This window comes from Rhipicephalus microplus, chromosome 7, assembly GCF_043290135.1.
Source record: "Rhipicephalus microplus isolate Deutch F79 chromosome 7, USDA_Rmic, whole genome shotgun sequence".
In the NCBI taxonomy this organism is placed as follows: Eukaryota; Metazoa; Arthropoda; class Arachnida; order Ixodida; family Ixodidae; genus Rhipicephalus; species Rhipicephalus microplus.
Window position 1 is genome coordinate 10798298 of NC_134706.1, and position 13689 is coordinate 10811986.

Here is a 13689-nt window from a genome sequence, read left to right on the forward strand (position 1 = left end):
CGAACTTGTCACGAACATTCGGCAGCGTGTCTTGAATCAGTTTGACGCTTGTGCCGTGTAAATGTGGGCTCTGTTGCAGACATGTTACCCGTGCACGAATACACACTATTCAAGCATACCGAGGTATTATCTCGGCCACAGCGCCAGCGCCTCGCAGCTGGCATCAGTCAAATTAGGCCAAGTTACGCGTCGAAACGTTCCTGTTAAGCTTTGCAAATGATTGTACCTAATAACTCAAACTCACGGGAATCTTTATTGATTGTTTGAAGACGACTAGGAGGTAAAACCATCATATTTTCCTTCACGCTCGATGTATTGAAACGCCCCCCCCCCCCTGCCCTCCTCAAATCATTTCTGCACTTAATGTAGTATAGCACAGCCTCCAAGAATGGAGACATTGCCAGCTTTTTGTAACTCGTCTTCTTTTGCATAGCCTCCGTGATCAGCCCACCTTTAATCCAGCGGTCATGTCATATGACGTCCCGCTTCGTGACGTCACAGCGGCTTTGCAACGTGACCAATTTTGAAGAACTGTGATGTTACGTGTGATGTCGTACGGTGACGCCATGGCCAGATTCTTTTTTTTTTCATCACTCGTGTTGACGTCACCGGAAGTGGCCGACGCCGACATCAAATGTTTGCGTTTGATAAGGCCTCTCAGGCATTCGATGAGGCATTTGAGGCTTTGCTGCAAGTCGGAACAAAGACAAGACGAGCCTCTACTGCCCCTGTCCTATAAGTTCGCGCTGTCGGGGACGCAAGACATCTTTGTACTTTCTTACTTTCTGTTCACAAAGCACACCGATTTGCAAACTTCGTCCAGTTGTTCTCTGAATTGGACTATCAGAACGCTAGGAGCAGAAATTCTAAAGGCCACGAAGTGTTTTACTGAACCGGATATATTGAAATTCGCACGAAAGTTTCGAGTGAGCAAGAGCAAATTTTAATAGCAAATAAATCTAGTACAAGAAAAGATAAATAATGCAAATGTCCAATAGAAAAAACACGTTTTATTAGGTGAAACTAAAAAAAAAAACACAAAGACATAATCTGAAAGCATTTTACTAGAAGAAATATGTCTTATCAGAGGAAAGAGAATAGTCACGAAGAGGTGGTGGAAGAAATGGCGACATTCACACTCGCATGCTTGTTGACGAGAAACATTAAAAACGAGAAATCTGACGGAAAGTCGCACTGCATGACAGAAGACGGTCACAGCATCCAAGTCCTGGGTTCATTGCACGAAGTCTGAGTAGCTGCGGAATATCTTGGCACAGAATCTGCTGGGCTTCTTGTACGTCTAGCCTTGCTTACTGCATCGGCAGCTTTTGTACATCAGCTCTCCTGTTTAAGGTAGCATTCACACGTGGCAAAGAACAGCCATCACGACCAAATACGTGTGAAACGTATACCCTCTCATATAGAGGAATCACTGAACAAATTTGAACGATGGTTGTGATTATGAGAAGAAGAAATAAAGATTGGTTACTTGAGCAAGCACATTTGAAAACATTTTACTATACTCAAGAAAAACACACTATGGTGACTCCCTATACCGGCAACTCCTCTATGCAACAATGCATTGATCAGTAGAATTGATGGTACACCCCCGCCATTTTTCCCTATTCCGTACTAATGCCTTAGTCTTAGAGAATGTCACCTTTCTTTTAGGAGTACCAAGTTAACCTCCAAATTAAATTCAGTGACTACGACGGGCAAAACTATTCTCGTGCATTTGGGTAGAAGGGCTCCCCACGATCGGTTCTAGCTTAGACGAGAGGAAACGTGGCACTCATCTGTTGTTAAAGTCTATGTACAAGCGCTCCCGAAGTAGTCTCACAAACACCAGCTGCGATGGGAGCTGATGTCATTCAACGCATTACACAAACATTCTACTGGAAGCGCTGGCCGACGATTGAGGGCTGATGCGCATCAACCGTCCCTCTTTGGCAACGATTGTCGTAAGCTTGGGATGTCCGCTCCTCACAAGGAAGGCTTCGGTATTCTGACACTCGCACATACGCCCAAAACCACACGTCAAGACGCGCACCTGGACGTTAGTGAGTACATGTCCCAGTTGGTGTTGTTCTTCGTCGAACGCAAGGCGAGTCCCACAGAATCGCTAAACTGCAGAGCACACTCAGGAGAACACACGTCATCCTCCGGTCGAGAGCGTCCAGATGAGAGTTGCCATTGCGAAAGTCAAGATGTGGCTCGGAGTCACGGTGTGACTTGCGTACGACGTGCACTTCAAGTCGTCCTCCTGGAGGTCGATGAGCGGCTTGCGCAGCTGTCCCTCCGGGTAAGTGCACTCGCTCTGTCGGGCCAGGTTGTGGACGTAGATGGCGGCGTCGAAGTGAAGCATCTGGACGCGCAGAGTCTCGCGCAGCCATCGCCGCAGCCAACGGCTCAGCCACAGCAGCTGGCAGTCGCACACCCAGGGGTTGTTCTCCAGCCGGATGCCACCTGAGGTTGCGGTCAGATACGTACTTGTATGGCACAATGAATAACCAAAAATCGTTCTTTCTTAAGCACAGCATGGTTTCTATGAGCTTCGGTCAGAATCTAAATAAATATTAGGAATAACTGTTTAGGTTTTAGGTCCTGAAATAGCGATGTGATTGTGAAGAACGTCGTAGTGAAAGGCGCCGAAAAATTTCCACCAGCTGGTGTGCAACGTGCGCCTAATTCCAAGTACGCGGGCCTTACACCTTGCTTAGGTACACCAGATTGTGGTGCAAAGTACGCTATGTAAAAATAAGGGGGGGGGATGCAGAATAGAAGAAAGTGAATAAAATAAATGAAAAAAAAAAACGTAAGCACCAGCTCACCCGAAAAGAAATCCTTTCAGTGTCTTAAGCATTTTCGGCTTTACTTAAAATGCAGCCGCCACGCTGGCAATTCGATCACGTGATCTGCAGGTTAGCAGTCGGGCCCCATAACCAATAGACCACCATATTCGTGGCGTTAACAAATGGATAGTCACGAAGATACGAACGATCACGCGCGGCGGGTCGGTGAGCACGACGACAATGAATTAGGGGAGAATTTTTGCTATGGTATGCACGAAGACGTAAGCTAACAAAATTAAGGTATTTTTTTACAATTACCCAATTCTTGGCCTATACCACACCGTGGGCGTTGTGCCAACGATACTTTAAGCTCCACTATACTCCACCCTACTTTCTAGATGCTTCGCGCGGCGCCCTTCTGATCACACCATTGGCTCTTACAAAATGCATGATGGAAAGTTCACTCCCGTGAATAAAAGGCAGATCATTGTGAAGAAAAGCGAATTCGATCGATCTTGCGGAGTTTCGCACTTCATACGTGTTCGCCGGCAGAGAAATCTCGGAGGCCGTGACTCTCGACTTTTATTTTGCTTTTCGCCACTCCATCGCACCACACGTTGCGGCGCGAGGCTATCTGTCACGCGCTCGCATGTTCCTTTTCATAAAAAAAAAAGACGGTTGAACGCAAACCCTTTGTGCTCACGACATGGTCATCAACGCTTGGCTGATACGACTTGCTATAATTCAATTGACATTTGGTGTGTCATTAACTGTTAGACAAGATAAACTTGAGTGGCTACGCTTTCGTAATCTTCTTTTCTCGTCCTTGCCTTGTCGCTCTCTTGTTTTCGCGTGATGGTCTGCAGCAAAGTAACTATCATAAAATACGTCTTTACGGTTTCATGGCCCACAAAGGCAAAGAAGGGTGTCGAAGAGTACAGGCCTCAACAGCTACAAAACAAGAGGGTGCCTCTCACCGGCCAGGTGCTGCGTGCCTTTCCAGTCTTCCCCGCCCGGTGGCCTCAGTACCTCGGGCCCAATGGACGAGAGCAGGTTGTCGCGCAGGTCGAGCGTCAGGTAGCGCACGTCGGCCAGGTAGCGGAGCAGGCCCGCAGGAAGGCGCCGTATGCTGGTGCCGGTCAGCCGGAGCACCAGCTCGTGGCTGCCGTGCAGGCCGAGCAGAGCGTCGGGAAAGACGACGCGCAGCTGGCGGCCAGTCACCGTCAGTTCGCTGAGCTTGGCGCCGAACGCCCACTGGAGCTGGTGCGAGAGCACCGGCTCCTCCACTTCGACCAGCACTCGACGCAACGAGTGCAGCTGCGACACGAGCTCCTGGAGTCGGAACGAGCGCACCGATCCGTAGCTCGTCGTGCGAAGGCTCCTCAAGAACCTGCGTGGAAGAAGGCATAGGAACATTCGTCAGCGAAAAAAAAAAGTGCCGCCATATCCACGAAGTGAATGATGATGAGTGGGCGAAGCTCCGGAGGTAAACCTGGTAAACCATGAATCCTCTGTACATTTTGCCCACTCGATTTTATTACATCGCTCCCCCTAGCGTACGTCGCCGCACTAAATCGAACGATTGCCTTCAACCAATGACACGCGCCATATGTGACATCATTCCTATTTTATAAGATCTCGCGTCTTTCATCAACTACAAGTACCGCTTTCTAGTTTATAACATCTTGCATCTTTTCATCATCAGCTACAAGTACCACCATCTAGTAAACACTACAAGAACTAAACGATAGGTGGCTACATACAGGAGACGGTACCGCCATCTAGTGAACACTACAAGAACTAAACTAGAGGTGGCTACATACAGGGGACGGTACCGCCATCTAGTGAACACTGCAAGAACTAAACCAGAGGTGGCTACATACAGGGGACGCACAGCCCACGCCCTAAGGAGCTTCGCCCCTAAAAAAAATTTACGTTCTTCACGTCGTGAATAACAACAAATGGGCGAATCCCTGGGGATCTTTCTTGCCGTAAATCCCCCATGACACTGCTCACTCGTGCATTCATATGAATGAGAGTGCGTGTGTACAGTCTATAGAATGTGACCCCACCGCGGTGGTCTACTGGCTAAGGTACTCGTCCGCTGGCGCGCAGGTTGCGGGATCGAATCCCGGCTGCATTTTCGATGGAGGCCAAAATGCTGCAGGCCCATGTGCACAGATTTGGGTGCACGCAAAAGAACTCCAGTTGGTCGAAACTACCGGAGCCCTCCGCTATGGCGTCTCTCATAATCATATGGCAGTTAAACTTCAAATATTAATCAAATCATCGGTATATAGAATGTGTCTTTGCCGTTGAGCCACCGCTCCCCGAGTCCTAAACGGTGGAGTAGCAGTTTGTTGTCGGCGATGCCGTTTTGGCGCTGCTTCCCGACCTCTCGCCTCCGGGATAGCTTGCTGTCTGCGTAGACGTTGAGAAACCACAAGCCACGCTCTCGGGTCTGGATGTGTGCTCTGGAATGCGCTTATTCATCCTCAGCATCGTCATCGTCACCAACAGACAAGCCCAGACCCCGAGGTGCTTCACCCGTGAAGAAACGTTCAAGCTCACTCCTACTCACTCAATAGTTACATTTCCGATGGAGGCGGAAATGTTGTAGGCCCGTGTGCTCAGATTTGGGTGCACGTTAAAGAACCCCAGGTGGTCGAAACTACCGGAGCCCTCCACTATGGCGTCTCTCACAATCATATGGCAGTTAAACCCCACATATGAATCAAATCATCAGCATATAGAATGTGTCTTTGCCGTTGAGCCGCCGCTCCCCGAGTCGTAAACTGCGGAGTAGCAGTTTGTTGTCGGCGATGCCGTTTTGGCGCTGCTTCCCGACCTCTCGCATCCGGGATAGCTTGCTGTCTGCGTAGACGTTGAGAAACCGCAAGCCACGCTCTCGGGTCTGGATGTGTGCTCTGGAATGCGCTTATTCATCCTCAGCATCGTCATCGTCACCAACAGACAAGCCCAGACCCCGAGGTGCTTCACCCGTGAAGATACATTCGAGCTCACTCCGACTCACTCAAGAGTTACATTTCCGATGGAGGCGGAAATGTTGTAGGCCCGTGTGCTCAGATTTGGGTGCACGTTAAAGAACCCCAGGTGGTCGAAATTTCCGGAGCCCTCCACTACGGCGTCTCTCACAATCATATGGTGGTTTTGGGACGTTAAACCCCACATATCAATCAATCAAGAGTTACATTTCGCTTTGAGGGCCCACTCTGACTCAGCAAAATTTTTCTTTACTGTATATTCACTCACACTCACAGTCACGAAAGCTTTTTATCAGCCGGGCTCACTCAATGTCAAGTTCACCAGTGCATTACTCAGCCGGACTTACTCAGATTCACGGCTTGACTTGAGTGTGAGTGAGTCGAGTGAGCTTGCCGACCTATGGTACTGAGTACCATCACCTGCACCGTTTTGTTATTGCTTTTTTGCAGTAATCCAGTTCATTAAAAAGAAAGAGACACCTCACGATACACAAGACAAAAAAGGAACACAAATGAACAGGACAGACGCTTCTTGTTGGAAATAAAACAGAAAGAAGAGATAAGCACGTAAGCTTTACTCCGAATAGTATCCCTAATACACAGTATAGACAGTTGAACGGCGCGCGCTGGCACATTGCATGTGAGGCTCGATACTTTTGGACATTTTTTAAACGTTTTGCGCCGATTTCGGTATCGAAATGTACGCGACGCTGCTAGCGCGTAAGCAGTATCATTTTGGTAGTGCGATAGGGAGTAGAAAAAAAGGATCAAACCTGAGACCGTGCAGAGCTCTGGGGTCCAAGAACTTCAACTGCAGACGCCTGATGTCCAGGGACTGCAGACCGTGAGCGTCGGCGAAGCTGTCGGTGGCCAACGAGGAGATCGGGTTACCGGACACATCCAGCGAGTGAAGCAGGGGCAAGAACCGCCAGAGGTGACGGGGCATCGTCTCGAGCAGGTTGCGGGACACGTCCAACGCTCGAAGACTCCTCAGGTGTCGGAACGTCTCGGTGGACAGGTTGAACAGAAAGTTCTCAGCCACATCTAAGTTGGACAACCTGGCAGTGGAACATGCGTAACTCAATGAGTCGAATGTAAGGCAAAATTCAATGGCGCGTGAGTACAAGGAAGCTTGAGATACAAATGAAAGCGCTATGGACGCGCAGGTGCATGTGCAGTGCGGGCGCCGATCTGCCCTTTTGTGTGCGTTCACTTGCTCTTGTGTTTTTCTGCGATCCACCATCTTCATTCAAGGTGCAATAACGGGCCAATACTGTTACCACACTTATCACAAATCAGCATTTCCCAATAGGTGAACAGCAGAATGGTGCGTCGTATGCAACGGCACTTCCAGTTAAACGCCCATGCATCCACTCGCTGCTCGAAATGCCTGGTAGTTAGCGCTAGCTTTGAGTAAATATCCACTTCTGCGACGCAGTTCCCTTCTTCCGTGTAGGGTGGCAAACCGGGTACAACTTGGTTAACCTCGCCGCATTTCTTTTGCTTTTCTTTCTCTCTCTGCGACTTACTTGTTACCGGCTGTTTGAGAATTGCGTTCTTTAGATTCTTGTTTCTCTCAAAGAGCTGGAAAGTGAAGCTAAGAAGTTGTGCGATAATGCGAACCTATCTGAACTTGCGAGGGACCTTACAAAGAGTAAAGTAGGCGCACTCGAAGTACTTTTTAGTGCCAAGGCACACGAATTAAACTATGTCTTCCGAGTAATTGCATTTCAGTCGAATACCTGGCAAAGGGGTCTCGCAGTCTTTCTGCAAGAGAAGCTTAAGCTGCTCACGGTGGAAAACCCTTTGGTCCACGACTCCACCAACGTCGTTATATTCCTTTCAGAGCAGGCAGGGTGCACTTCTAAGGCATTTTATTTAGAGTTGAAAGACTCGTATTCCTCAATGCCAAAGGGTGAGTTACTTGCGTGCGTCCAAGAATGCATAGATGCATGGTGCCGTGTCGTTTCCGAACGACTTCGGAATCCCGGAAGCCAATTTCATCATGGCACTCTAAGAATTGCGTCTCAGGTCCACCTACACTGAATGGGACGGTCCCAATTTTCAAGTGATTTACTTTTAGCACAGGTAGGCCGACCTATTCCCGTCTTATTGAGGGTACTGGCGACACAAAAGTTTTTAGGTTTGTCGATGACTTTTAAGTTTCGTTCACAAAACTCCGTTGCCACCGGAAACCTACACAGCTTTAAGATACATTTATTTTCACTGTAAGTAACTCATGAACTGCTGGTCGAATACTTCATATGGCTTTTAGATAAGCGATAATTTTTATACTAACCCTGCCTGCTGGCAGTATGAACCCCGGGCAAGTCTATTGCTGCTACCCTTCAGCTTCTGTCAATCAAAGCTTGTTAAGCGTAGCATCGACAACATCTGCTGGCTTAATGTTTTCAGAAAATTCAATGCCATCGTGTAGGGGAGACTTCAAGCAAATAGATCAACTTCTTGGATGAGGCAGGCTTTCCGCCAGCTAATTGTGTTTGTTTGTTTAGCTGAAACAATTCTGAGCAATTGCGAACCTTGCAAGTGGACCAAGAGCCACCTCATGTAGAAGAGAAGTTAGCTGTGATACAGCATGTTCAACGCATGACCCGTAACACGAAAAATATTGCCACCCGTGAAGAGGTAAAGGTGGTCTTGTCTGTCCCTTTGAAAATGCCTAAACTTTGCAGAAAGCCAAATCCTTGCCCCCGGAGAGCACAAGCCTGTACAGTAAGCCACAAAAGTAATTATGTTAAATGCCAGGTTGTTGTGGTCTACGATATTCTCCTATAATTTCGCAAACGTACATGGGCCAAACTGAGTAGTGCATAAACGACAGGCTCAGACAGCATCGCAACAGTGTTAAGTATGGCAGAGAGGGTCCCCAGGCAATAAATTGCAGAAACTACACAAGTGTGTCGGATGTTTGCAGCTGATCTGTGTTTGCCAAGAGTGAAGACGAGTGGAATATAATAATCACTGCGAACAAAACGAGTATTAAAGCCAGTGATCTTTGCCAAAGTGTGGCCTCTAGTTTTTATTGCTTTGTCGAAAAAATAGTTGCAGGGTCTAAATGCAACTGTGCAGCGATAAAACGAAACAACACTGTCTGCATAGATTGCGCCCATGTTTTTTCTTCTAGGAATTCTAGGAATAAACTTGTTGGGAGTGTGTGCGTGCGTTCTGGTATGCGTGTTTTCCTCTTCATCGTCGTGTTTACTCACTTTAACCCAGATCATTTGGTAGAGAGCGGCCCCACCCGAAACAAGTACCTGGCTACGGCCACTGCTACTGCTGCCCATTTGAAAGCATACTGCGGGCTTGGTTGCTCCGCATCCACCGAAATAAAAGTGACAATTGAAATTCGCTTCGTGCGATACTGACCTTTTCAGGTGGAACGGTGGAAGTCTGGCCAGGCTGCAGTTCCTGAGCTTGAGAGTGCCCAGAGTCTTGAGCGGTAAGAGACAGGCCCTGTTCAGAGTGAACAGCGGATTGTGGGCTAGGTCCAGGTGCATTAGTTGAGCCAGGCCGGCGAACGAGTTTTCTTCGACGTCGATCAATTGGTTCCGAGAGAAATTGAGCGCCAACATGGTATGAAAACCGTCAAAGTGATGAGCACCGATGCTGGAGATGCGGTTGCCGGACAAGTCGAGGACACGTAACGTGTCTTTGACAGCCGCGATGCAGTTGAAGTGCGTCATGTTGTTGAAGGAGAGGTTGAGCCTTTCGAGAGCCGTGTTTTCGAAAGCATCCTTTGGAATGAAGGCGATCCGGTTGTGACTGAGGTCGACGACTCGAAGCCTCGTCAAGTTCACAAATGCGAATTCACCGATGGACTCGATCTTGTTGTCGCTCAAGACGATCACCTGCAGCAATGTTGAGACAGATATGTTGGACAATTCGTTCTCCGGCATCACTAATAAAATCAAGACGTTTGTGTTAGACTAATGAGAACCGCTCGATACATCGCCTTACTCCTACTGTAGTGTCTCAGGGGCGAGAGCTGTTATTGGAAAGGGTGGCGCCATCATTCGCATCAAAAACGTCCTACTGTAGACCATGCCACTGGCCATAAAAAATTAGTTATTCTTTAGTTTCACCAACAAATGCATCAAGTTTCATCAGAAGTTCTCTCAAAAATTTCCTGTGTGTCCTTTTTTTTTCGTGCAACTACGTGTTGTGAATACTCAAATTTGTCTTTCTGTACCATTCGTAATTAAGTGCCCTCTTCCCACAAGGCCGGAAAATTCACTAATTTTCCTCAGCCGCTTTGTTAAAAATGTATTCTGTGCCATTTTCAATGCAACTAGATACCACAATTTGTTTTGTTTTTTTGTGGCATACATAGAAAAGTATCCCACCTCCAACTAGGCCAGCAAATTAATCAGTTTTCCTCAGACGCTTTCTTCAAAATGTCTTGTGCGCCATTTTTGTTGCAATTATGAAGTGTAGATTCACAATTAGCCTTTTTTGGCCTTCATAAAGCACGCCCTCATCCCTCAAGGCTTCCTGCATATTCATTTTACCTAATGGGCAGGTGACATAGTCTACAAGAATCACAAAATTTAGGATGGCTGGCTGAGATTCGTCATGACCTACAATAAGGCGTGCAGATACGTAAACAAGAGAAGAAAGGCAGACAAGGCACTTCAATGATTTCCACAAGGTACTAAAAATAAAGAAAAAGAGACAATACGTAGTACATACCTGCAGCTCTGGCGACCACTGGAATGCGCCGAAAGTGACGTTGGAAATCGCATTGTGTTCTGCGTAGAAGGTTTGCAAAACGCTGAGTGCATCGAAGATGCCAGTGAGTCCTGAAATCTTGTTGTTGGAAATGAATAAATTCAGTAAGGTAGAGCCCACAGTGGCCAGAAAATTGTCGTCGATTTCAGCCAGCTGGTTGTGGCGAAGGTCCAAAGTATGCACGCCGTAGCCAGGCGTCTCATTGAATGACGAGTCTGGAACATCTGCTCCAGCGTGAAGTGAAACGAGAGAGTTCTGAGACAAGTTCAAGAGTAGAGCACTGCTTCTTGATCCGTAGAGGCAATCCAGGCTGAATGACGTAAGGTTGTTATGCTGTAGAAGGAGACTCGAAAGTTTCGAGAGATTGTTGAATGCACCCGCTTCTATGGTGTCTATTCTATTTCTAGACAAGACGACGTTGTGAAGCAGTGGGAGATCTTTAAAAGAGCCGCTTCTAAGGACGCGTATTTTGTTTCCCAGAAGCACGACGTTTGCAAGTCTCGACAAGTTCCTGAATATGCCACTGTCTACTGAATCGAGGTCATTGTGAGCGAGCACTACCCTGTTGAGCCTTTGGTGAATGGGCTCTTTGAAGAATCCCGGAGTGATGTGGCCAATCCTGTTACCTTCCAAGTCGAAGTGTACGAGGGATGGCAAGCCCTGCAGGTACGAGTCGGTGAGGTTAAGCATTTGGTTGTGGTCCAGCTGGAGCCATTGGACGCGCTTCATGTGGCGAATGAGCTCTAATGGCAGGAAGCGCTGTCCCAACGTCGAGCTGAGCTCTAGGACCTCCAGAGTGGACCGTAGAGGTAGGAACACATGGTGGTCGACGAAGTGGATGGCGTTGAAGGACAGCTTGAGCTCCCTCAACCGTGGCAGATGCACGAACGTGTCTTTAGACAGGGTGCGGATGCCGTTATTGGCCAGGCTCAGTGTCGTCAAGTTTCGAGCCCACAACTCGAAATCTTCGTCGCGTAGCATCTGTATGCGATTGTCCTGCAGACTTAGCCTGCTCAAGCGCTTGGTTGTCCGTAAGGCACTGGATGGGACGCGGTCGAACCGATTCCCCGAGAGGTCTAGCACTTCGAGCGTGGCACAAAAACTCTGCACGTCGGCCGGTTCGAGCGAAGTGAGAGCATTGCCACGTAGATAGAGCACCGAGAGCGACGCGAGCGCACGGGCAGCGTATGGGAAGTGGCGGAAGAGGTTGAAGCTCAAGTCGAGCACGATGAGAACAGACTCGAGACCACCGAAGACGTGTTCTGCGATGTCTGCCATCCTGTTGTTGGCCAGCGAGAGCCGCTCCACGGAGACGCTGCGGAACAGGCCAACTGGAAGCTCCGTGATGAAGTTGAACTCCATGTGCAGGTCGCGCACGTACACCGAACCTGCACCAAGACGTCGGCCTGTGAAATACAAAATGACACGACCGGCGTACGGACATCTGGGAAATTGTTTTTAGCCAATAGAACCATCCAGAGGAAAACTACAGCAAATATACCTACTAGAGTTACTAATTGATGTTTTATAGCTTGCGGTCTGCCGGTAACAAAGAAAGAAAATTAGTAAACGCGTTAGGCTGTCTGTAAAACCTGAGCGCGAAAGCATGCTGCACACTAGGCAATGCTATGCCCACACTCGGGGGCCAGAGATCTTGCAAGGCATAACAAGCCATAGCGTGCGAGACACGTTCGCAATTGTCTTGCCGTTCTTAATCGACTGCATGTCCCCCACCCCCACCCCCTTTCTCGCTAGCAGCTAGAATGGCATGCGGAAAGGTTAGTAGGGTTTCGGCTTCATAGATTCAAGGACCACTTCATTCGCCGCCCGCGGGTTTCTCAAGTCATCGCAGTCGAGACATCTGAAGGGGTCCTGAACCGTTTTTTTTATATGGAAAAACACAAAGTTGCCCAACACGTCGCGGAACACAGCCGCAATTCACACTATTGTCCATTTATAGCTCCAGTTGACATATCTCACCAGAAGATGTGTGCATGTGCGAGTTTCTCACCACAGCACTTCCGCCGTCTTATAGTTGTAGTTCTCGGAGCGCTGCTAATATGTTGGCATGCTTGCTGCGTACTCCAGTTACATGACACAAGCAGCGCCATAGAGACGAATACGAAAGAACGAAGGGTACACGAAACGAGCGCTGTCGCGCAACTGAAAGATTTATTTCGAAAAACTGAACCGATAAGACAGCGCCAGGCATAGAAGACGCGTCCATAAGGGAGACATTAGAACAACTCATCTAGCTTCAACACGTGCGCATCCTTAGGAAAAAAAATTGAAAAATTGCCGCTTCATTTTAGATAAGTCAAACTGATAAACAAGCTCTTTGTCAAGGAAATAAACGCACGGCTCATACATCTGCCTTCCATTCTTTTAATGTGAAAAGCTTCGACGATTCACGAGTTCATTTTTTTTACAGTGCCTAGAAAGCACTTCCACGTCTAGGAACACCGAAGAGCAGCCATATGTATTGCAGTGCGATGCTAGATTGGATGAGTTAGGCTTGTTCAAAGACTGACTATGCTTATTTAAACGAGCGTTCATACATTTGCCGCTTTGTCCCACGTACAATTTACCGCAAGTAAGCGGAATTCGGTATACGACCCCGTGCTTGCAAGGTGCGTATTTAAAGGAATGTTTAACTTCCCAATCGCTTCATAGGGCTGCTTTAATCATGCACGCATTCCAACTCGCCCAACTTTCCACTCTGTTGTACTTCATCTATACTTGCGTTTCGTATAATACTCGACACGTAAGGCGAATTAACGCGTTGGAAAACTGAGTCCGAAATTCCCACGTATATTTCATTTTATTATAGCTGTAGCTGCATTTTAGCGTCAAGGAAAGAAGAACAGTTGATAGTGCTTACATGTGACCACATCACCGCTTCGTCATGATGCGTTTGCGTCGGGTCATCGAACAAATATAAGTAATAAAAACACACGAATAATCACGTTCCCGTCGTCATTAGAGCGAATATCGTCTTCAGCGAACGTCAGCAGGCGAGCGATATGAGCTACAGTATGCGGAAAATACGACGCCCAAACTGCGTAAAGATCTGTAACAACGTTTCTGACCGGGCTAGTTGGTGAAAATCCATAATAGCTCGCAGCGCACTCAAAAGATACGGA

At 47.9% G+C, this 13689-nt stretch overlaps 1 protein-coding gene across 1 annotated transcript in view; it reads right to left on the reverse strand.

The window, feature by feature from the left end:
* Window positions 1-1839: 1839 nt before the first annotated feature.
* LOC119179419 (uncharacterized) overlaps window positions 1840-13689 on the reverse strand; it is a 43103-nt gene continuing 31253 nt past the window's right edge. The window contains exons 6-10 of the mRNA XM_075868652.1: window positions 10508-11934; window positions 9185-9666; window positions 6571-6855; window positions 3770-4182; window positions 1840-2466 (exon numbers count right to left, since the gene is read on the reverse strand). Of these exons, the coding sequence (XP_075724767.1) occupies window positions 2156-2466; window positions 3770-4182; window positions 6571-6855; window positions 9185-9666; window positions 10508-11934 (2918 nt within the window). The 3' untranslated portion in view covers window positions 1840-2155. The remainder of the gene's footprint in view (window positions 2467-3769; window positions 4183-6570; window positions 6856-9184; window positions 9667-10507; window positions 11935-13689) is intronic.